Source organism: Diadema antillarum, unplaced genomic scaffold (genome assembly GCF_040938485.1).
Source record: "Diadema antillarum isolate AM-2024a unplaced genomic scaffold, OU_Dant_1.0 seq00000688_RagTag, whole genome shotgun sequence".
In the NCBI taxonomy this organism is placed as follows: Eukaryota; Metazoa; Echinodermata; class Echinoidea; order Diadematoida; family Diadematidae; genus Diadema; species Diadema antillarum.
In genome coordinates this window covers 1,652,870-1,675,210 of record NW_027271593.1, presented here as the reverse complement: position 1 = coordinate 1,675,210, position 22,341 = coordinate 1,652,870, and the positions used below count along the sequence as shown (strand labels likewise).

Genomic DNA, 22,341 nt, shown 5'->3' with positions numbered 1-22,341 from the left:
TTCATCAAGTCATCTTGGGGTACCAGTGGGGCAAGTATGATGTAAATCCATCCAGGGGATCTTTAGATATCGCGGTAACAAGATATTCGGATGGACGGACGGACGGACGGACAACGCGAAAACATAATGCCTCCTTCGAGGGCGGAGCCATTAAAAAGTAGGGTATCAAATTTACAAAATCTTAATCCTCGTTTAGGGTACTTTTCAGAGGGTCAAGTGCGAGGATGCTGTACTTAAATGGAAGATACCCCCTCCCTCGGGAATATTTGATACAGTTTTTTAGGACTAAGCTACAAAGAAAATTATTAAATCTTTTTTACCTGGCTGGATAGAACATCTACATCGTTTCCATCATAGAGATGATGACACCTAGATCATCAAATTTGGTTAAAAGCTTTTGATTTTGTAAATTTTCCCATCCATGGAATGGCATATCCTGGTTTTGCCAAGATTTCAGAGTTCCTCATGAGCCCCACTTGAATTATATTGCATTTCAAACACTTATTGTGCACTATGAGTTTTTCCTAAAGCCACATTCATGCTTGTAGCATGACTCAAAGAGTGAGGAGCAGCAACTCGGGATCTCTTGGTTGCATGAACTCCCAGAACACGCTCCGTCCTTGTCCTTGAGTAGCCATGCTCTGCCACAGCTGCACGTTTAGTAGGGCGGCCAGATGTCAGATGTCTCCTCCCCCCCATTGCAGCTTTTCGCCGCGCTACTGCAGTTGGTTGTACACCAATACTTGGGCCATGTGACTTAAGTGGTGCACCAATGAACTTGCGTGGAGCCAAGTTAGTTGCACCATATTTTCCAAACATGAACATAGCTGATATGATGTTGCTATCTGTCATCTGTTGGAATGTACGAAACATTGCATTCACTGGCTCTTTGAAGGTTTCCGGGTCATGTTGCAGCTTGCTCTTTAGCGTATCAAACATCATGGCCAGATTTGCACATTCTTGCGACGTGTCAGCATCTGGGGGTTAAAAAAAAAAAATATGATAATCGGATTTTTTGGAGAAACACAAGAAATCAAAAAATAACTAGTTTTATATCATCACTTACTTTCATAATAATTCATTTTCATTTTTTTTTGAAAATGTCCATCCTTGATGTCATGATCACAATCACCACCTTTTAATAAACCCCCCCAAAATAATCCCATGTTTATCATCATCCAGTTTGTGCCTTATGAAGATATGAAATGAATTTGAGAGAACAAGCAAAAATAATCTGCAAGCTATGGAAAAGAGAAAAATTACTGGTTCTTTATAAAACAATATTTATACATGAACAGTTTAGCGATTTTATGTACAATTGTTTTCTAGATAATCATTATTTTCCAGCTGGAAATTTCAGAAGTAAAGATAAGATCTAAAGGAACAAATGCACCTAATTGATTTTTCAAAAGATGTTCTTCAGCAATATCAATATAGGGGTATAATTTTTAGAGGTGATTTGTCTGGAAGTGGACCAATATGTTGCTTACATGAGAGGGAGAGTAAGAGTATTGTCTAGGGTCATTTATCGAGAGGTAGTTAGTGTGTACAGAATAAATAATTGAATGTATCATATAACTTCCTCTTCCTCCAAGAAAAATAAAATAAATCAAGAAGAAATACAGGAATAAATGAATACTTAAATGAGATGCTTCCATTCAGTCCCAATCAGTTTCCCAGAAATATACCCATAGCAATAACAAACATATTCCCCTTCAGCCCATATTGCAAATCTAGATATGAACTCTGAACTGTATTTATAACAATAATGAAATAATCATAATAAAATGACAATAATAATAGTAACTAGAGAAGCACTCTGAGAGCGCAGACCTCCGCCAAGCATGCAGCTCATTTCCATCATTGATCTTGTTCTTCCATATTATCAGTGACTTCCACCCATACGTACTTATACTATAGCATGCTGAAAGTGTTTATAAAAGTGTGCTGAAAGTCTCCTGATTTCCAAATATAGAAGCCATTGTTATGTCATAGACCCTCAGTTACACAGCGCGCCTCACCCTAGCAGAAACTAGAGCACTCACTTTAGTGCGCGCATGCAAACCTCAAATACGCGCAGCCTGAACTCCAAGTTCATCGACCCTACCTGCAGAAATATCACAAATCCTTCATAAATTCCCCCCAAATTCTCGGATCACTACCAAAAGTTAATCGTTTGTTACTTCTGTCATTCTCAACCTTTCCTGCAAGTTTCATCCCAATCCGTTATCTACTTTTTGAGTTATTTTGCGCACAGACAAACGAACGAACGAACGAACAAACCAACGGTAACGAAAACATAACCTCCTCCCTTGGTGGAGGTAATAAAAATATACAAAATAATACTAGTACTAATAAATACCTATAACACAAATCGAACAAGCCTTTGCAATTTTCATCGGTTTTAGAGAAGAAGATGAAAATGGTAAAAGTTTACGCACGACGCACGACAGACGACGGACAAAGGACGGACAAATTGCAATCGCAATAACTCCCCACCTCATTTCTTACATCTCTCCCTTTACATCACATTACCTGTTATTAAAGCTCTGTCATTAATTCTTACCTTCGACATTAGCTTATTATCTTTAAATATTTGACAATTTACTATTTAATTGATAGCAACAAAAAAACAAATAACCATGTGTTGAGATTGGTTCTTCGAGCAGTTCATCCCAGCATTCTGTGGGCTGGTCAGTGGTTTCCTCAAGGAAGGGGTCTATCTCTTGTCTTTCTCCAATGGTCACATCAGAGGCCGTACCATCATCTGGACTGTCCTGTTGGCCTTGGAGTGGTGCAAGCCAATCAGCTGGGAAGGCAGTAGCATTGACTTTAAAGATACAAATAAATGGTTCTTGTTATATTTCACTAGCAGACATACCCATGTGTGCAGATTTGCCTTATCGCATTTACTGGAGAACGCACAGTGATGATGTGATAGAAATGAGGTATCACAGAAATGTTATCTTGAAAGTTCTGCCAGGAAATAATTTGAAGCTTGTCTCATTATATTTTCACAGGAGTATACATGCAGTTATTTGCAAGTAATTTTTTGTTTGTCCACATGTGCAGAAAACTGTAATTAAAGTCATGCGGGTGTTAAATTTCAGTGATGTTTATTGTGATTACTGTTTTCTTTTTGTTTTGTATATTTGTTAGTGGTTGTCTCAAGCATTGCATCACATGATCACAAAAGAATCTTTGCAAACATTTTAGAAATAAAAAAATAAAGAATTGATTTTTTTTTTATGAACTACATCTTTTGAATCTGTAATTATGTTTATAGCTAAGGCAAGACATGTAGAATATGCAGAATCAGCGATATATACTTATTACAACAGAAAGGTACATATTGTTCTATATCAGCAGATACGTAGTAGGAGTGGTTATGAAACCGAATGAAATTCAATTTGTATGTCATATTAAAACAGGAAAGGATATTCTCTGTAACTTAGATATTATGTCGTTGCTATGAATATGGAAAAAACCCCAAATATAAATCTATCGTTTCTATCGCTTAATGTATGCGGCCTCAGAGAATACTTTAAACGCAAGAAGGTGTTTAAATATTTACAGGATAGAAATCTTGATGTCGTATTTCTACAACAGACGCATAGTACCAAAGAAGTGGAGTTATTTTGGAAATGCCATATGAAAGGTACACTTTACTTTTGTCATGGAAGTAAACTAGCCAGAGGAGTATTAACCTTCATTACAGATGGGTTGGATTTTGAGTCGATACAAACGATCTACGATTCACAAGGGAGATATATTGTACTGTGTATCAAAATGTATGATAAAATTTTCACCTTTGTCAATATATATGCACCAAATATTGTTAAAGAACAAAAACAATTGTGGGCTGAGATTAGTAATACCTTGAGTAATATGGAATATACAAATGGCTCAATTCTGATCACTGGCGGTGATTTTAATGTGTCGTTGAATGCAAGTCTCGATCAAATGGGTAAAGAAGTTCATTACCGATCGGTTGGAGGAAATAGTAGACAAGAATTGATTTCTTTTTTAAATCAGTTTGAGTTATGTGATATATGGCGATTTTACAACCCAAAGGCTAAACAGTACACTTGGAGAAAACGAGATTTCACTAGCCAGAGCAGACTTGATTATTGGTTCATCCCATTTGAGCATCAGGATATGGTGTCTAAAGTTGATATAGTACCATCCGTCTCCACGGATCACTCTGCAATCTTTTTACAATTAGAAATCAAAGAACAAAGATCCGGTAAAGGTTACTGGAAGTTCAATTCGTCTCTTTGTACAGACAGTGCATTCTGTCACGAGCTGAAAGTTAATTTTCAAGAGTGGAGGATAGAAGCCAATATGTTCAATCCCAATTCATTGTGGGAATATTTGAAATTTAAGGTAAGACGATTTGCACAAAAGTACAGCAAGGAGAAAGCTCAATAGATAGAAAGAAACGTAATAGATTAGAAAAGAAAATACAAGACATAGAACAGATGGAAGCAAATAGACAGAAAAAAGATGGAAGAATATGAACAGGCCAAACAATTATTAGAAGAATATTATACTAAGATTACTGAAGGTTTGATTATACGGTCTAAAGCAAATTTGATAGAATATGGAGAAAAGAGTAATAAATATTTTTTTTATCATTGGAGAAGCAACGTAAGAATAGGTCCATTATTAAAAGATTAAAGGTTGGTAATAAGTGTATAGAGAGTGAGACAGAGATACTTTCACAAATTAAATCTTTTTATGAATGTTTATATTCAAAACAGACAGTACAAACGAATGATAAAAATCCTCATGAATTTTTAAACACTCGTGGTATTTGTTTATCTAAGCAATCTATGTTGTCCTGTGAAGGTAAACTTACTCGAGAAGAGTGTTACAAAGCTTTGTATTTAATGCCCTCTGGAAAGTCTCCAGGTAATGATGGTCTCACAAAGGAATTTTAACTTCAGTTTTGGGATATCATTTCAGAACCTTTTTTAACTTCTTTAAATTACTCTTATGAGAATATGGAACTGTCGATTAGTCAGAAGCAAAGAGTTATTACGCTGATACTAAAAGCGAAAAAAGATAGAAGAGATTTACAAAATTACCGTCCAATTTCACTTCTAAATGTAGACGCAAAAATATGTTCTAAGGCACTGGCTATGAGAGTTAAACGAGTGTTAGATGAAATAATCCACCCAGATCAGCCCGCATTCAGCAAAGGAAGGGAAATCTGCGAGGCCATACGTAATGTGCATGATATGTTTCATTTTTTGCGAATTGGGGAAATAGATAGTTTTATTGTATCGATTGACTTTCACAAGGCATTCGATTCTATCGATCATGAGTTTATGTACCATGCATTAGAAGCTTTTGGATTTGGTCCCTCTTTTATTAGATGGACAAAAACTTTATATTCAAATATCGAAGGATGTGTACTTAACCCTATCTCTGTCACGGGCCGATTAAATCGGCCCAAAAACTGCAATAGAAATGCTTCGGCCGATATTATCGGCCCTATTTTGATTGACAGATTACTTCAAAGGCTAGACACTACCACTCTATAAACTCATTTGTGATTGGCTGACAGTGTAAGGAAACAATTTCCAGCCTAAAAAAAGCTTCCCCACCTTTAACCAATCAGGAAAGCTTTCTCAAAGTCCAAGAAATTGTGGTGGCCCCGCCCATGTTCATTTGCATTCAGACTGCAATGTATTGTGTACAGTTTTGCCATGTGTGGAGAACTTACACCAATCTGTATATGTGGGACTGTAATAGAGATCACTGCGAGCGGTGAAAAGATCGTACACGTGGGTCAATTTTCATCTATTTCATCTAAGTCAAAATAGTAAAACATGAAGTGAAAACATTCAGATTTGGGATTTCAACATCTCTGAATTCTGTGAAGGGGTATAGTTTCAGTAATATCGGCCTCATAAATGATCTGAAGAATAGATGAACACTGCACATTCGGTGCAGCAGTTGCAACTGTTTACTCAGCACTAACAGCAGTGCAATGGGTCTCTAGTTAGCCGGGGCCAGCGGGGCAGGTGTAAGGAGCAATAGGGTTACAGTAGCTTCCTGCTGGCGGCCTGAAACTGTACAGTCTTGATGTTGGGGTATGTTTGACTGTTTATTATTATTACATGATGAAACCGTCACTATGCGAAACTTCAGTTCAATGCAGGTTTATCATAAAGAAAATGACTGCTGTGATAGTTAATTCTGTTTCAATAAGGACAGTGCAGGAAGTCGTAGACTAGCATATGATGATCAACTGGAATGCATGGACACTCCAACGTCGATATTTTCAATAACATTTTTTATCCTGATTAGCTTATCATTATGGCAATATCATAGGACAAGATTGATATAAATTTGAAAGAAAAAAGCACAATTCATTTTATATTTTCAGCTTGACAAGATACAAACACGCTTTGTCTACTTTCAGGCCAACATCACTCACAAAATCAGAAATTACACAAAATGTGTGAAATCTAGGTTGTAATTGCCACAGACTTTTGCTCATAAAATGAAAAGTACTGATGCTATTGATGAAAAAATCATACCATCTCAAAGCTGAATAAATTCTCTACAACATCTATGAGACCTTTTTGTGATGCAAGCTCATGTGTGGAAAAATGAGGTGGTAACATGTAGAAATAAGTCTGCATTGATAATTATGTAACATAAGAGGGCGTCCTACTTAAAATTGAAGTGCGCCCTCACTCAGATTAGTATGGAAAATGAAAGTTTAGACCATAAGCTTTCAAATGATGTATAACATGACACATTAATGTCAATAATAATAATCAGAAATGGCCATCAACAATCTTGTGTCTGTGCACTGCAAAATGTCTGAGCAGTCTGGCTACGGCGTACGTGACAGATATAGGGTTAACAATGGAACATCAACTGGCTATTTCCAGATAACACGTGGTGTCAGACAAGGTGATCCCTTGTCCTTATATCTGTTTATCATTGTATTAGAGACACTAGCAATTCGTTTGCGCTCTTCACAGGATCTAGCCGGCATCACAATTAACGACAAAGAGTTCAAGTTGTCACTTTATGCCGATGATTTCTGTTCGTTTCGTTGCGATGCCTCATCTATCAAGAGTTTATTCAAAATTCTTGATCAATTCTGTAAATGCTCCAGTTTGAAATGTAAACAAGAAAAGACAGAGATTTTGATCGTTAAGCAATCAAGATCGATCGAAAAAGAAGAGATTTAAAATGTGTTAAAATATGAAGTTCGTATTGTTGACACGATTAAAACCTTGGGAACTTATGTTCGCTATAACGCAGAGCGATTTAAAAATGATAAAATGGTCGAATTGATGTCTGGATTGAGAAAATTGTTGAATTTATGAAAAATTAGGAAACTTACGCTGTTCGGAAAAATACTTATGCTTAAAACTTTCGGAATTTCAAAAATTTATTCACTTTTTTGCCTCCATTATCATTCCTAAGAAAATAGTAAAGGAGATTGAAAGAATGTTTTATGACTTTTTGTGGAATGGCCCAGATCGAATCAAACGTAGTGTGATGATACAAGAATTGATCAAGGGCGGTCTGAAGATGTTAGATGTACAATCTTTTATCGATGCACAACAGTTGACCTGGATAAATAGGATGAAACCTGAAAATCCACAAGTATGGTTTCAAGTAATTAGATAAATTAATTAGATGAATATGGTGGAATTTGTATTTTCAATTGCAATTATGAAATGAGCAATTTCTCTCCAAATATACCCAGATTTTACTCCTCTCTTTTGCAGAAATGGCTGTCGATATCCATACCAATGGAAAATCAAGCTTTCAGATCACAGATAATTTGGAACAATGCCGATATCAAGATTGACAAAAAGATGATTTTTTACAAAAGAATGTTGTGCAAGGGTATATGTCTGCTTCACCAAATTATATCCCCTGAAGGACATCTTAAAGATTTTCGTATCTTACAAGTAGAATTTGGTATTGATAGTAATGATTATCAGAGGTTACAAGGTATTTGGTCAGCTGTTAAAAAGAATACAGAAATTCAGGTTCTATCAGTTAGCACAGAATTTCAACAAGTCCTCAAAGACATTGTCGTCCTTCCGGAACGCTTACGTCTGCGCGCCCGATTAAAGAGCAGACATTTTTATGATGTATTAGTAGAATTTGAATATGAAACGTCTGTTAGTGCTCTTACAATGCAGTCTAATTTTGATATGACAGAGCAGGATATATATAAAGCACGTAAACTCATAGTGCGAGTGTCAATAGATGCAAGAAGTAGAGAATTTCAGTTTAAGATACTTAATAACATATTACCATAAAATTATAAGTTGTTTAAAATGAAGTTAGTGTATTCCCCTTTATGTTCATTTCGATGCATTGAGAATGAAACGATTGAACACATTATGTGGAACTGCAAGGTGTCACAAACACTTTCGAGGGATATAACATCTTTTCTCTCGATTATAGATTTGTCATTCCTTAATGTGAAGACGGTATTAACTGGAATCATAGAGAATGATATAAACAAAATATTGGTAAACCATACTTTACTTATAGGAAAAAGGTGTATTTATGCAAGCAGATGTAACAACACTATTCTCTGTTTGTCCTTTTTTAAGGCTATGTTAACAAAATCATATCGTGAAGAGTGTTATATTGCAAAGAAACAAGGATTAATGTGCATATAACCAGAAATGGGAATCACTCAGCGGTATTATTGAGCTTTACTTTTTTTTTAAACTAAATGCTTCGCCATGGCATTGTCATTTTTCATGTTTCATGCTGTTCTTGTGTTTTTGTCGATACAGCATAGGCCTAGATTTCAATAATTTCAGATTGTGTATATGCACTTACCACTCAGCATCTCGTTAGCAACCTTAAGGTTATGTCAGTTTTTAACATTCCTTTCCATTGTAAACCCACACAGACAACATACCACAAGAGAAAAATGTGCATGTATAATTAAAAAGCTGAACAAAACTTATTCTTTGTCATGTATCTCTCAGCTGTCATTACTTCAAGAATGTTATATGTTGAGTACCAACTAAAACATCACTTGGATATAAAAAAAAACTTATTACAACATGCAAGAGTTATAAGATTACAGATTTCCTTTGGTAAAAGTTATAGTGTGAAGTATAAAAAATAAATAGTTTTTTTTTTTTTAAATGAGTCCACGATATGTAGAACCAAATAATAGAATAATGATGTAATGATGAGAAAATGGGAAAATAATGATGGGAATGGACTTCACTTGTTACAGCAGTGTGAAAAAGTTTTGCTATCGTCTGACCACACACTCTGGAAAAGAAGATGAATATGGACGATGGAAGACAAACAACAAACAACACATTACCGATGACAGGCAAAAATGGATGGCAATAGCTTTTTAGAGCCTTATTGACTCAGGTGAGCTAAAAAAACCCCGAAATGTACTGAACCTGATGATCACTATTCCTGATGTATCTTGGGTTGTTGTATGGAAAATACACGTAGAACATGTAGCTAAATCTAATCGTCTTCAATGAGTATGGGGAGAGCGGTTACATTTCAAGAGTACTATGAATTAAACATAAAGAAATACTCACTTCCAGTTGCTATGTTCAGCATGGTGGCTCGCTCCTCCGGTGTACTGGGTAGGAAGTTATCGCTTGCAACCTTGAGATGGAAGTGAATGGCAGCTTGGTGTTTGCATGCATCTCCAGATAGGCCAGCATTGCAGGAGCACACACCAAGACTCATATCCACAAGGTAGGTACTGGAGCCATCACTACTTCTCACTTCATATGTCATTTCTCCAGTCTGAAGTGAGATTAAGAAATGTATCCAATCATTGTAACATGGAATTGGTACTTGAAAGTACAATCACGCAACTACTTTAGATTGTGTCCATTATCTACGTACTCTGAAGTGAGTTTACCAAGTAATCAAGCTGAAATCATTTATAATGAAAAGATTGACACCTCTCACAACAACCTTGGAGCTAAAAAGTCAAGTTTCATGAAAATAAATACTGATAGAATTCAAGGACAATGCATCAAGTTACACCATGGCTCCTTGCTTACTGGTTTTGAATGTAATATAACTACATGCATTAAAACTAGTCTGACTTAAACAGGGTACACCTGATCCATGTATCATAATATGCAACTTGAGCAACTGCCCCATTTCAAATGAATATCGATCATACAGTAAACCGTGCCTAATTCAAACTCGCACAAGTCGAATAATCACGAAGGTCTTATCAAGTCCTCTTCATTTCATATTCTTTTATTTTTAACTTTTTACTCCTCATTAATATATGTTGAAGATTATAAGTCGAAGCTATAATTCTCTAGTCCAAACTCCCAACAGATTGAATTTAGGCGTGCTAGGTTGACTGTATTTCAAAAACTTTACAACATATCCCAAACACAAAGATCATCAAATTTGGTTTTGGAGTTTATTTTTGTGAGTTGTTAATTTTGAATTGTCACTTTCGAGATTTGACCGATTTTTTAGTTCCCATTGACCGATTCTGTGACGCGCTATGTGTATTTTTGGCATGGGCAGCGCCATTACTTTGTACTCTGTTCTATAGCGCCTTGAGTATCTTTTTTTAGGTAGAAATGTGCGCTTTATTATTTTCATTACGCGGTGTCTCAGCCGACCCCCCCCCCCTCCCCTTTCCCCCACGCCTCCCCCACCGCCTTCCGCGCACGGAATGAAAAACTGATGCATGGTTGCTTTAGCCAATAAGCATCTCGTACTGAGTGCGCGAATGCTTGCTTATTGCGCGAACCTTTGTTACAAGTGCGCGATAAACATGTTGCCCGTGGGGTGGGGGAGAGGATGGGGGGGGGGGGGTCGGCTGGGACACCGCAAAATGAGGTAATGGCTGCTCCCAGTGGCGCTGTCTGCTGCCCTCAACGAACCCGAATTGGTCAATTAATAGGGATGATAATGAGTAATGAGTGCAAACCCCCAAAATGAAATTTCTTAGGAAATCACTCCAACCAAATTTGGAGAATTTAGTGTTATTATAGTGACAAGACGTTGTTCTATCCGCAAAATGAAAAATATACACAATGATCAGCATTGTCCTAAAAATCAATTATTAATATTGATTCATTAATCATGCCCCGAACTTCTGAATTAGGCAGTTCTTGAAAATGACAGTCCAAATCAAATCAGTCATAACATCAAATGTTCTCAACCGAAAAGGATGATTATGTGTTATTTTACTATGAAAACAGAGGTTCTTTCTACAGAGGTAAAAATTAATAACTGAAAGTTAAGGCGAGGTCCTGAAAATCCACTGATCCTTTTTTATTGGGCCACCCTTTACATATAAACAAAGAAAGTAAGTCCCCCCTTTTAAAAAGGAGCATAACTTTTTAAAGGAGGGGTGTCCAGTAACAAACTTTGGCAGGAACATTTTTCAACATGTATCTAGCTACCTTGTGTATGAAAATCAATATGTTCCAATACTGCAGTATGTCATGTCTGAGTGCACACTCATAAAAGGGAAAAATGTCACTTTTCAAAAGTCACAAGGGTCTTTTTGTAAGCTCTTCTACAAAGAATTTCATGAATTTTGTTTCTCGTGTACATTCAAAGAGAGTTTTTGATGTAATGCCAATCTTTAGACCCCATCCACATATCCCAGCAGTTTTTATGGTTGAACGGGCATAAATTAAAGGTGTAAATCACTGTGTTCCACCCCCCTTTTCTGGCTAAGATCAATATTTGTGAAAACGCTGCAAATTGCAAATTTCCTTCAAAAATGATTTTTTTTAAAATGACTGTTAAAAATATCCAGATCCATGGGATAGTGTCTGATCATTTAAAACATAACAAAAATAGCACTTGAAACATGCATTTGAAACTGAATTTGCCAATTTTTTGCTAAATCTTCTCCCTAAAACAGAGCACTTGTGACTTTTGAAAAGTGACATTTGCTTCTTTGATGTGTGCTCACTCATGCATAACTCAATGGATTTTTACACACAAGCGAGCCCATTATTTCAGGAACATTACTGCCAAATTGCATTGCTGGAAACCCCCTATTCAAAAAGTTGTGTTACTTTGAATAAAGGGGGACTTACTTTTTTGTTGTGTTTATATATCTATATCTATCTATTATATATATGTATACAGTAGATACATTCATATAATAACACAATAGATACATTCAATTTTCATTAAGTTTTCCGGATCAGCAATTATGTTCGTTTGGCTGACTGAAAATAGATTTTATCATTAAACTTGGATCAATGAACCACTCAAAGGGCAGGTGAAGAATCAATGCTATTGCTATATGCTATGGTGGCAAAGTATAATAGCTTTAAGATGTACCTTCGAGATATCTTCCTTTTTGCAGCTTGTAGGCCTCATTCGAGGAGAGGTCATGGGTCTTTGGTTTGCAACAGCAATAAGCCGTCTCTGGTAGTGTGGTTCAAGGCGAGACAAGATGAAGTGCACAAGCTGAGGGATGTTGAAGGCTTTTGTTCTGTGGAGAATGCTGTCTTTCAGCACCCTCATCGCAGCTTCGACATAATTATTGGTGTTGTTTCCACGGACAAGAAATGATGATCTGAATGACAGTCCCCACAGGGCTCGCCTCTCATACAGTGCATTCAGGTAGTCAAGGTACTTGGGAAATCTACAGACAATGAAATTAGAAGTTGAAGGAGAAAACTTACAAAAAATTCACTGATGCATATGTCTGTATGTTTCTCAACGTTCCATTACTGGAATTTCATTCACTTTTCCTTAATTTTCAAGGCGTATGTGGTGTGTTTCACACTGCGTGATTGGTAGCAATGGGTTCACAATTAATCAGTATCCCACATGCTGATTGAGGTAAAGGCTATTACAGATTTTGTTGGATTTAGCAGGAGACCTAGCAGGCAGTAGCTGTCTCCATGTTCACATTAGATCTAACAGGGTGTGGTTACAATTAATACATATGTGTGTATGTTACGCAGTTCATACTGGCATACCAGTACAGATGCATGCACTAGCTGAACGTAGTACAGAATAATGAAGGCAGTGTACGGCTTAACACACAAGCTAGATGTGCTATAGCTATAAGAATGAAATAGGCAAGCGGCGCTAATTCACATAAGTATGTTAAAGTCGGATCATCTGAAAAGTGGAGAATTTGTGACTGGTAAATCGCATGTTTCCACATAACAATACATAAATAGTTTCGTCAAGTTAGTCAACGTTCATCATGATTACATGCATGCATTGTAACAGCTGCAAACAATATAAAGAGTAAGAAGACCTTTGAAGATAAATGGGCACTGCCATGCCAATTTCAAGTACTTTGATTTGCAACAGTTTGCGTTTGCACAGCTTTGGTTGCAAATTTCACTTCATGCATGAATTTAATCAATCTGACGTGGTTATAGTTAACACATGATGGACGTCAGTCTTTATAGTTAGTTTTTATTGCATCGTAGTAAACATTAAACCTGAATTTGTTTGAAATCTAATTGAGAGGGTCACATTTTGTCACTACATTAATTTGCTGAAATTATATGAAAACAGACCTGTGACATTTGACCTGTTTACTCAAAACAATTCTAAATCCAATCAATTCATATCATTTCATGCATGATTGATGGCGTGTTATGCACCCTATCTGGTTTCATTCAAATATCATCCGAGCATTTCCGCCTTTTTAAAATTTTAAAATTACCAATCCCGCTTGCTCTTCTGTAAGACTACTCTGTTTATTCTGATCTTTCTATCATTTTTTTACAGTATTGAGCCAGTATCAAACAGGCATACCTTAATGTGAGAGGGTCTTCAGCAGCATTTGAGAATACTGTGGCAGCTTCTCCAGGGGTTGATGCATACATGATGCGCTTGATGTTCTGGAAGAGGGGTTGTCTGGCAGATTTAGGAATGCCATGTTTACTGTCCCACAGCCAGCGCCATGCAGCCTGGAGCACATGAAATGTGCACAGTAGCAGGGTGGAGGAGGGGTAGACATTCCCAAGTGCCGTCCGCTCCGCTGTGCTGTCGTCGCTCATGAAGACGTTTGGCCCAGCTGCTCCGCGGCCGTTGAAGCAATCAGGCGGCATCACCTCAGAGAGGAGCTGCAAACCCTTCTCTATCACACTCTGCTGCTCAGATGATGTAATCATAACGCCCAGAGGTACACCACCGGCACTGTTGTGTGTTAGGAGTAGAAATACTCGACTACCGTGTCGATCAACATTACCTGCAAAATGAGTTTTGTAATAATTAAACCACCTGTAGGTAGTTTCCAAAGTATGGTTTGGTAATCCATGAAAAATAATAAAATTTATGCTTAACTGGTTTTGTTTATAGAGCTTTATGAGCTCTAAAAGCCCTGTGAATTGTTTCTCCAAAACAATCTACTTTGGGGATTGCTTACCAAAAAAATGTAATATATCGGGATGCCTGCCCCCAAGATTTTACCAAAGGAATGTGTTCAGAGCTCCCTCTAGTGGTTGCTCATTAAAGGCTTAATATTTTTCATTAACAGTAATTTTAAATGTGTTGATTTTATTTTCTGTTACCTTAAGTGAGAATGCTCCACTTTTCACATGATTGATAAAAATTAACTTATTCAATAACACCAAAACTATACTGGGGCTATATCATTAAATGGTGATTGTAATAATTGAAAGCATCCGATCTCGCAAGAGGTATCAATTTTTCACAAGCATAATAAGACACACTTTTGACTGGTAATTAAGATTCTATTCTAACATAAAGATTTGTTTGTATGTGATGTGCTGATCAACCATATCCAAAAAGGTGGCATTTGCAGTGAGTGCCTAATTTACAGTGATGCACATTTATAAATATATATACATGGAATCACATATACTAGCTGGCAATGAAGCCCGGACGCTACCCGTGTTGTGTTTACATATCACATGATATAGACTCTCCAATTCCTACCAAGTCCTCTTTGATGGCCCATTGACATCTTCAACATCCATGAAACACGTAAAAAATTATATAATATATAATCAAAGTGGATGCATATGAATAGAGACTTCTATGCCATTACAATCGAATGGTGCTTGCTGCACAATGTGATAGTAGTGTGACATTAGAGCACGACCATAAGATGTATCTTTCTACTAAACTTATGTAGTATATTAAAATAAAAAACTTTGAACAAAACCATCTTCTAGCTGTTACAAGGTGTCTAGAGTCATGAATATGAGTGCCTCCTAAAAAGTTATATATCTTCCGAGTATTTTATACTGTGCCTTTTCCATTTACTTCTAATTTGTAAGCATATCATTATACAGATTTCAGTAGGCCTGCAGTACCTGTGGAATCTATGAACACCATCTCTCCACTCTGCCTTGTCGTATGCACCCTCCTCATCATTGGTGTGCAAATGGCTATGATGATGTGGTCATCCTCTTTGGCCATGGCTGCACACTTCATTCCCACCTCTGTGTTGTATGGGGTGATGACTCTATCTTCAATGGCATCAATCATCCCTTGTCCATCCCCTGCTCCATAATTTTTGTTAAAGATATGGTAGTACAGTCTGCAGTGTAGAAATAATCACAATGTGCAAACTCATATATCATTAATTATTCCAAATTTCACACAAAACCAATAAGGGAAGATCATCATGAAGCATTCCAATATAACTTGTGTGCCAGACAGTTTCTGAAGACCTATCAACTTCACTACAAGTGTCATAAAATCCTTTACACTAAAAGTGATTTGATTTAATTCAGTTCATTCAATTTTTAAAACAAGCATGAACTGAATGATTCTTTTCTCCGCTTAATGTTATTGCCATAAGGTTTATTGGTATATAGTTGCTCTTGTTTGTTTCTTCTACCCTGGCATGTGTGTATTTCGTATTGTATTTTGTACTTCAAGGGTATTTTTATTCTCTCAAAAATATAGTACAGACATGTGATTCCGACACTATTAATTCAACATATTTATGATAATTTTCTGTGTATCCTTTGAGGCAAACTTGAAAACTGAAAACTGAATCTTGAAATTGAGTATTACAAAGATGATAATTTATTACCTATTTCTGTTTATATGCCGAGCTAGCTTCTTTTTGTTTTCTTTATTTATTTCATTTTGTTATGTTCTTGGCTACTTTAATTACCCATTATGTTATTATGCGAATTATGCAGTATTTAGTACACAATTTTATTTCTTTACAGGGGCCTATAATTGACAAGCATTCCTTTTAAATAGGCTCCTTCCACATCTTAAACTTGTTATACTTAATATGCATTATCGTTAATATTGTTTGTAATAATTCTTTTGTACAATGCAACTGCATCTGCTTTTTTCCATTTGTTATATTGCAATATTAAGTTCGTGCTATATATATATTTGTGGAAAATAAACGAAATGAAAAATGAAAAAAAAAGAACTAGTCATAAAACAGTGGATATACATATCGTAAATGATCTATGCTGGAACTTTGTAAAAGTTAGAGTCATGTCAGGCAAACCGGATGAATATTTTAAGCCATTTTACTATATTAATGTTTTGTATTGGTTCATTTCACATGAAATTATATTGCATTCAATCGTATTATTCATTTCATTTCCTACAAGTCCTCTGATTTGAATCTTTGTCCACTGATAAGAAGACAAGTTGACGAGAAAACATAAGTGACATAGGGACACACTAAACAATAGAATCACTCATGCATAAAACCCAGTTCTCACAATTCATTAACATTAACTTTAGAAATGTTTGATTTTATTTCCCGGTATCTGGAGTGAAAGTGCTTTGATTTTCGAAAGATTGATAAAACTTCAAGAATACCAAACTCCTCTGGGGCTTTTATGTGCTATTAAATTGCTTTTTAATTGGTTGCCAGATTTATTTGGAAGCAGAATTTACTTCCTTGAATCTTTGTCCACTAATAAGAAGACAAGTTGACGAGAAAACATAAGTGACACAGGGACACACTAAACAATATAGAATCAATCATGCATAAAATCCAGTTCTCACAATTCAATAGGCATTACAACAATTGCATGCATGACTGCATGTGTATGTGAATTTGGTACTCCGTTGTTGAAACATTGATACAAATCTGGCATTTTTAGGGTCAATGCATGATGATGATTGTGATACTGGTGATCATAAGGGCAATGATAAGAATTGTTTACCTATAACAAAATTGGAGGTCGGGGCACACAGCTCTATCCGCAGACTTTGTGATGTAGCCCTCAGGGTCATCGACTTGCATATCACTATGAAGTATTGTGAGGGCGGTTTGAGGAGAATGCCCCTGTTCAAACAGTTCTTGCAGCTTCTTCACTGCCTCCTCTCCAACATCCCTGTACTTGAGTGAGGCAGGGATGCTTGACGCATGATTGTGAGTCCAAGTGATACTCACTTCAGTTGGCCACTCCGGCATGTGGGTGTCTGAGCTCCTGTATGCAGAACAAAAAAAAAAAAAAGTAATCATTTGCGCAGTGAATACAATAGCAGGGTTCGTAATTGGCGATGGTCCGCTGGCCATTGGCCACCCAAAATCATGTTGGACTAGCTAAAAATCATAAAATTCTGAAGTAACTAGTCCGTCTGGCTAGCCAAAATATTGCTTCAGTGTCAAAATTGATTCTAAGTAGTCCGCCTGGCTAGTTAAAAAAAAAAGTTAAGTGCGACCCCTGAATAGGCTATGGTCAAATAGTCTATTCACTTGTCAACACTTGACAAGTTATTTCCAGGGTTAGCAAGGGTTGGCAAGTGTTGTGAATTTTGGATTCAGGTGATCTGGCCCCTCTTTTACAAAATTCTGGATCTGCACATGCTCATGCATTCACTAAATGTAGTGCTTAAATTAGATAAATAAGTAAAATATTGGTCACATAACCCAGAAGGCAAACTTAGAGAACTTGCAAGTTTGAGCAAGAAATTATTTTAATTGAAAAGAACTGTGAACATTTGATGGAAATCAGACCCTTCCAACCCCCCCCCCCCCCAAAAAAAAAAGAAAACACACACAAAGAGGTTATAAATTGTTGAAGTCTCTATCACAACAAAAAAAAAAAAATCTTGAACAGTGCCTATGAATATGCAAATGACTGAGTTGATGTCCTTGCCTCATAATTTTCCATTGACTTTGTACATGAAAATGACACTTAAGAATTTTCTTGAATTTTGTGATACGTCAAACATATATGGATCTTAAATCTGTGGGTCAACATTTGTATAAATTCAGTGAACAACTGTGATGCCACGGCAGCAACACTCATTTCCATTTTCATTGCATTTTTATGGAATTTCAAGCCTTAGCTTATTGTGATTAACCCCTGCAGCTTCCTTGATAAAACACAACAAAATACAATAACTCTTACACTCTTCTCAATGTCTAGTTTATGTATAGAAAAGCATATGTCATTTTTTCTTCTATATTCACTACCAAGTAATTGTCATCTACACACATTTTAAAACTTGACTATTCTACCCTACCCCTAGGGCCCTTGGGTACCTTGTGAACAACTTCAATATATATATATATATATATATATATATATATATATATATATATATATACTTTTCCTTTATTTCCTTATCTTTTATTCAAGTTTCATCAAATTTTCAGTGTTCTTGTCTGTTCTTGCTCTTTGTTTGAAAATTTACTTGGAACTGGCTTATACTTATCCTTTAAAGTCAAGACACCCGACTGCCTCTGGCTCATTAGATAGAACAGAATGACATTAATGAGTCATGTATTGAACATTGTATCTACTATCTTGACCATATGTGATGACTATGCAATGCTAGAGTTTTACCTACCTACTCTGTCTTTTCCTGGAAAACTCTGTCTTTCTGATGGTCACTGTCATGGTAGATGTACAGTCAGTGTTTTTAGGATGTAACTTGGTATACCGTTTTGTCCTCTGCTGTCCATGTTGGCATCTGTATTGTTTCTTGAGAGTCAAAATAAGAAAAAGAAAAAGAAATGAATCTTATGCAATTTCAATTAAAAATGACTGAATAAAAAAGAGCATACTTTGCATATGTCACAGGAATATAATTCAGGGTCGCACAAAATCATACTTACTGTCAACAATACAAGTACTGGTATAGAAAGTTTGTTACAATGGTAAAAATTACATTAGGTTTTGTCAATAACAAACACAATGATTTACAATAGCTATTTATATTTGTAATAACTATTTGACATACTATGCATTAGTAATATTTAGAACCACAAACATCCTGTGCATTTTGTGCAAAACAGTTCAATTTACGACATGTACTTAATTTTTTCTTAGTTCTGGTTTGCTATAATTAAGTCCTTCAGTTTTAGCTACATGTAGGTCTTTAAATGCTGCCACCCATTCTCATGTGATCTGCACTCTATTTTTGCCATCAAGTGTCATTCATTCCGTTCTTATTCAGAGGTGTTCATTCATAGCATCAAAAGAATGAGGATACGTATTAATATACAATGTACTAGTTATCAATATAAATTTATAAAATGTTAGGGGGAGAGCCTTATTTCATGTTGATATTTGTAATTATAGAATGAAATTTGGTGCATACTTTTGGCAGTTTTTATCAATATGATCTAACACCTTTTTTTTCTCAAATCTTGCTTTGCATATTAATTGAAATGAAGGAGACTGGATTGACGTTGGCTTGCTGTTGCTCCATTCCTCTCTGTTCAATTAAAGAATGGAAGAAATTGAAAATTAGTATGATTGGTGGGTGGTCCTACCTTGAAAATTACAGATCTTCCATGTGATGGCATGGTTGTCTTTACCCTCCATGTTACTTTTGTCTTTTCTTGGAAAGTAACCAGCCACTGCTGCCAGCTGTCAGGTGTTCTTGACTTCAGGCGAAATGTGGCTGAAAAGTTTGAAGCATTGTCATTGGCACTGAAGGAACAGACATGTACCGGCGGCGCTACCGGGTCAACTGGCAATATTGCCTGTGCAAACAAACAATGGGAGAAACTTTCAGAAAGGGGCTTTTGCAATCAAATAATTGTAACTTGACAAATGAACATGCAAACTGATTCACATCGATCACTTCTATTTTAATGTTCCAGAATTTGCTTTGAGAATATTCAAATTTTTTAATGTAAGAATAAATAAAATCCTCCCCCCCCCCCCCGAAAAAGAAAGATAGGGTTCAAGTAAAATGAAGAGGGATGCTTCATTCACTCAAATTTGAAAATATTTCAGGGATGGATTTTGTTTCTATCATTTCTACTCTAGCTAAAATCCCTTATTTTCCTTTCATTTCATCCCTTTAACTTTAAAGCCCAAACTTAGTTTTGGTTTTAAGGGAAAAGTTTATCAATCTTTTGAAAACTGGAGGATTCTCACTCCACACACCAGGAAATTAACTCAAACACACCGAAAGTTACTGTTAACGACAGATTTGAGTAAACAATGAATGACCACTAGAAGGAGCTCTGTATAAAATGGTAAAAATCTCGGGTCCCTTTTAAGCAGTGCCATGTCAATTTGTCATAGGCCTACAAATCTCCACACAAGATGTGCAATCTGTATATATTCCTATGGTAAAAAACTCGGGTCCCTTTTAAGCAGTGACATGTCAATTTGTCATAGGCCTACAAATCTCCACACAAGATGTGCAATAACCACTATGGAGTGTTTTTAGCTTTAGAAATAGATCTAGACTCTAGATCTAGACCTAACTTGGTTAGTCACCTATTAAACGTTAGAATTAAAGTTTTAAACTGATTGATCTTGTTATTCATATGGTACCTAAAGCACAGTTAAGGCTATGTAACTTGTTATTTATCCTACTATTAAAGACCAGTATTAAAAGATACATTTTACCTACCAAAACATACCAAACTTCATTCATGTGAAATCTTATTAAAGGACAAGTTCACCTTCATAAACATAAGGATTGAGAGAATGTAGCAATATTAGTAGAACACATCATTGAAAGTTTGAGGAAAATCAGACAATCCGTTCAAAAGTTATGAATTTTTGAAGTTTTTTTGCAGTACCCGCTGGATGAGAAGACTACTGCAGTGTATGAATAACTTAGATGTCACATGCGTACAACAATATAAGGAAAATATAAAGAGAATTTCACAAAATTCCATCTTTTGAAAAAAGTACACATTCCCCTGACTCGTTACCGATAAATGTTATGGGTAATATTATTCCCCCTGCCTTTAGAAAGAGGCAAGTCAATTGCTCTTTTATTATCCGAAAAAAGTGAAAATATGTTGAATTTTCTTTTATATTTTCTTTATACTGTTGTACGCATATGACTCACAAGCTGTAGTAGTCTCCTCATCCAGCGGTTCCAACACAAAAATTTAAAAAATTCATAACTTTTGCATCGATTGTCCAATTTTCCTCAAACTTTCACTGATGTGTTCTACTAATATTGTTGCATTTTCTCAATCCTTATGTTTATGAAGGTGAACTTGTCCTTTAAGTTTAAACTTTAAGATCACCCCACAGAATTGCGTTGAATTCACATCCAGCCAAAAACTCTGCCGCTCAGAAGGGGCTCAGACTTTGCTCCCAACTCAGTCATTTTTGTACACACATACTACATAGCCTTGCCCTAGGCTAGGTCTTCTACAAGTCACATGTCAAATCAGACACCCAGGGCCTAACTTTAATAATTTTACAGTTTTACTAATTATTAAGCATTTACCCATTAACTTTAGAAAAAGTTAGGTAGACTAGGTTTAAAAGCCACTTCACTGGCATACGGCGGACTGCTTGTCACGTTTGTTAGAGTCTAGACTTTGATATAGTCATACATCCATTGTCATGGACATGGCATCATGCCCATTGTGTTGTGCGGATCTCTACTGCACTACTCTAAATGACAATGCATTTACTTATCATTATGGAAAATTATTTAAAAAATCACCGTGCAAAATGAAATCAGTCGAAAACTATACCCAAAAAAAGAAGAAATACGACACTATTCTGCTAATAAAACTTACCCTTAACTGAGCAGGAATGGTGTCTAAACACATATTGTTGACACATTAAAAGACGCTAGACAGGTACAATCATACCGTGTTAGCCTTTACTTTGCCGCGAATATCAACATCTGCGCTGGGGCGCTATTATGCGCTGCGCTGGCGTTGCGCGCTGCGCTGCTATGGTATTATACCATAGACAGTACATACGGTAAGCGCGCATACGGTATTGCATTGGTCGAAAGTTGACTCATGACTACTAGTAGTGCAATCATGACTAGTCTCACCACGCAGGCACTATTCAGAGGAAGAAAAAACGTGTCCCATAGGTTTAACACGCGCCATGCCCCAATCTGTGCCGTCTAAAAAAAACACGCGAGCGGGGATGATGTAGCACGTCACCCACTCGCACGTACAGGTACTTACCATGCGCATGC

The 22,341-nt window shown here is 36.3% G+C and overlaps 1 protein-coding gene across 1 annotated transcript; it reads right to left on the bottom strand.

Annotated features, from left to right (window-relative positions):
• Window positions 1–501: 501 nt before the first annotated feature.
• LOC139737285 (uncharacterized) lies at window positions 502–21,958 on the bottom strand. Its single transcript, XM_071647960.1, has 10 exons — window positions 21,926–21,958; window positions 19,694–19,906; window positions 18,766–18,899; window positions 17,130–17,396; window positions 15,294–15,520; window positions 13,768–14,203; window positions 12,325–12,631; window positions 9,576–9,789; window positions 2,642–2,809; window positions 502–977 (listed from the first exon to the last, which is right to left on the bottom strand). The coding sequence occupies exons 1-10, from the start codon at window positions 21,956–21,958 to the stop codon at window positions 502–504; spliced, it is 2,475 nt and encodes an 824-aa protein (XP_071504061.1).
• Window positions 21,959–22,341: the final 383 nt, after the last annotated feature.

Bases quoted from the DNA above. Each gene is read 5' to 3' on its own strand.
- LOC139737285 (XM_071647960.1), bottom strand. From the start codon at position 21,958: ATGTGTTTAGACACCATTCCTGCTCAGTTAAGG. The intron at 9,790-12,324 runs GTACATCTTAAA...ATCTCACTTCAG, and splicing joins AAAAGGAAGATATCTCGAAG to ACTGGAGAAATGACATATGA. The intron at 978-2,641 runs GTTATTTGTTTT...TTTAACCCCCAG, and splicing joins AGAACCAATCTCAACACATG to ATGCTGACACGTCGCAAGAA.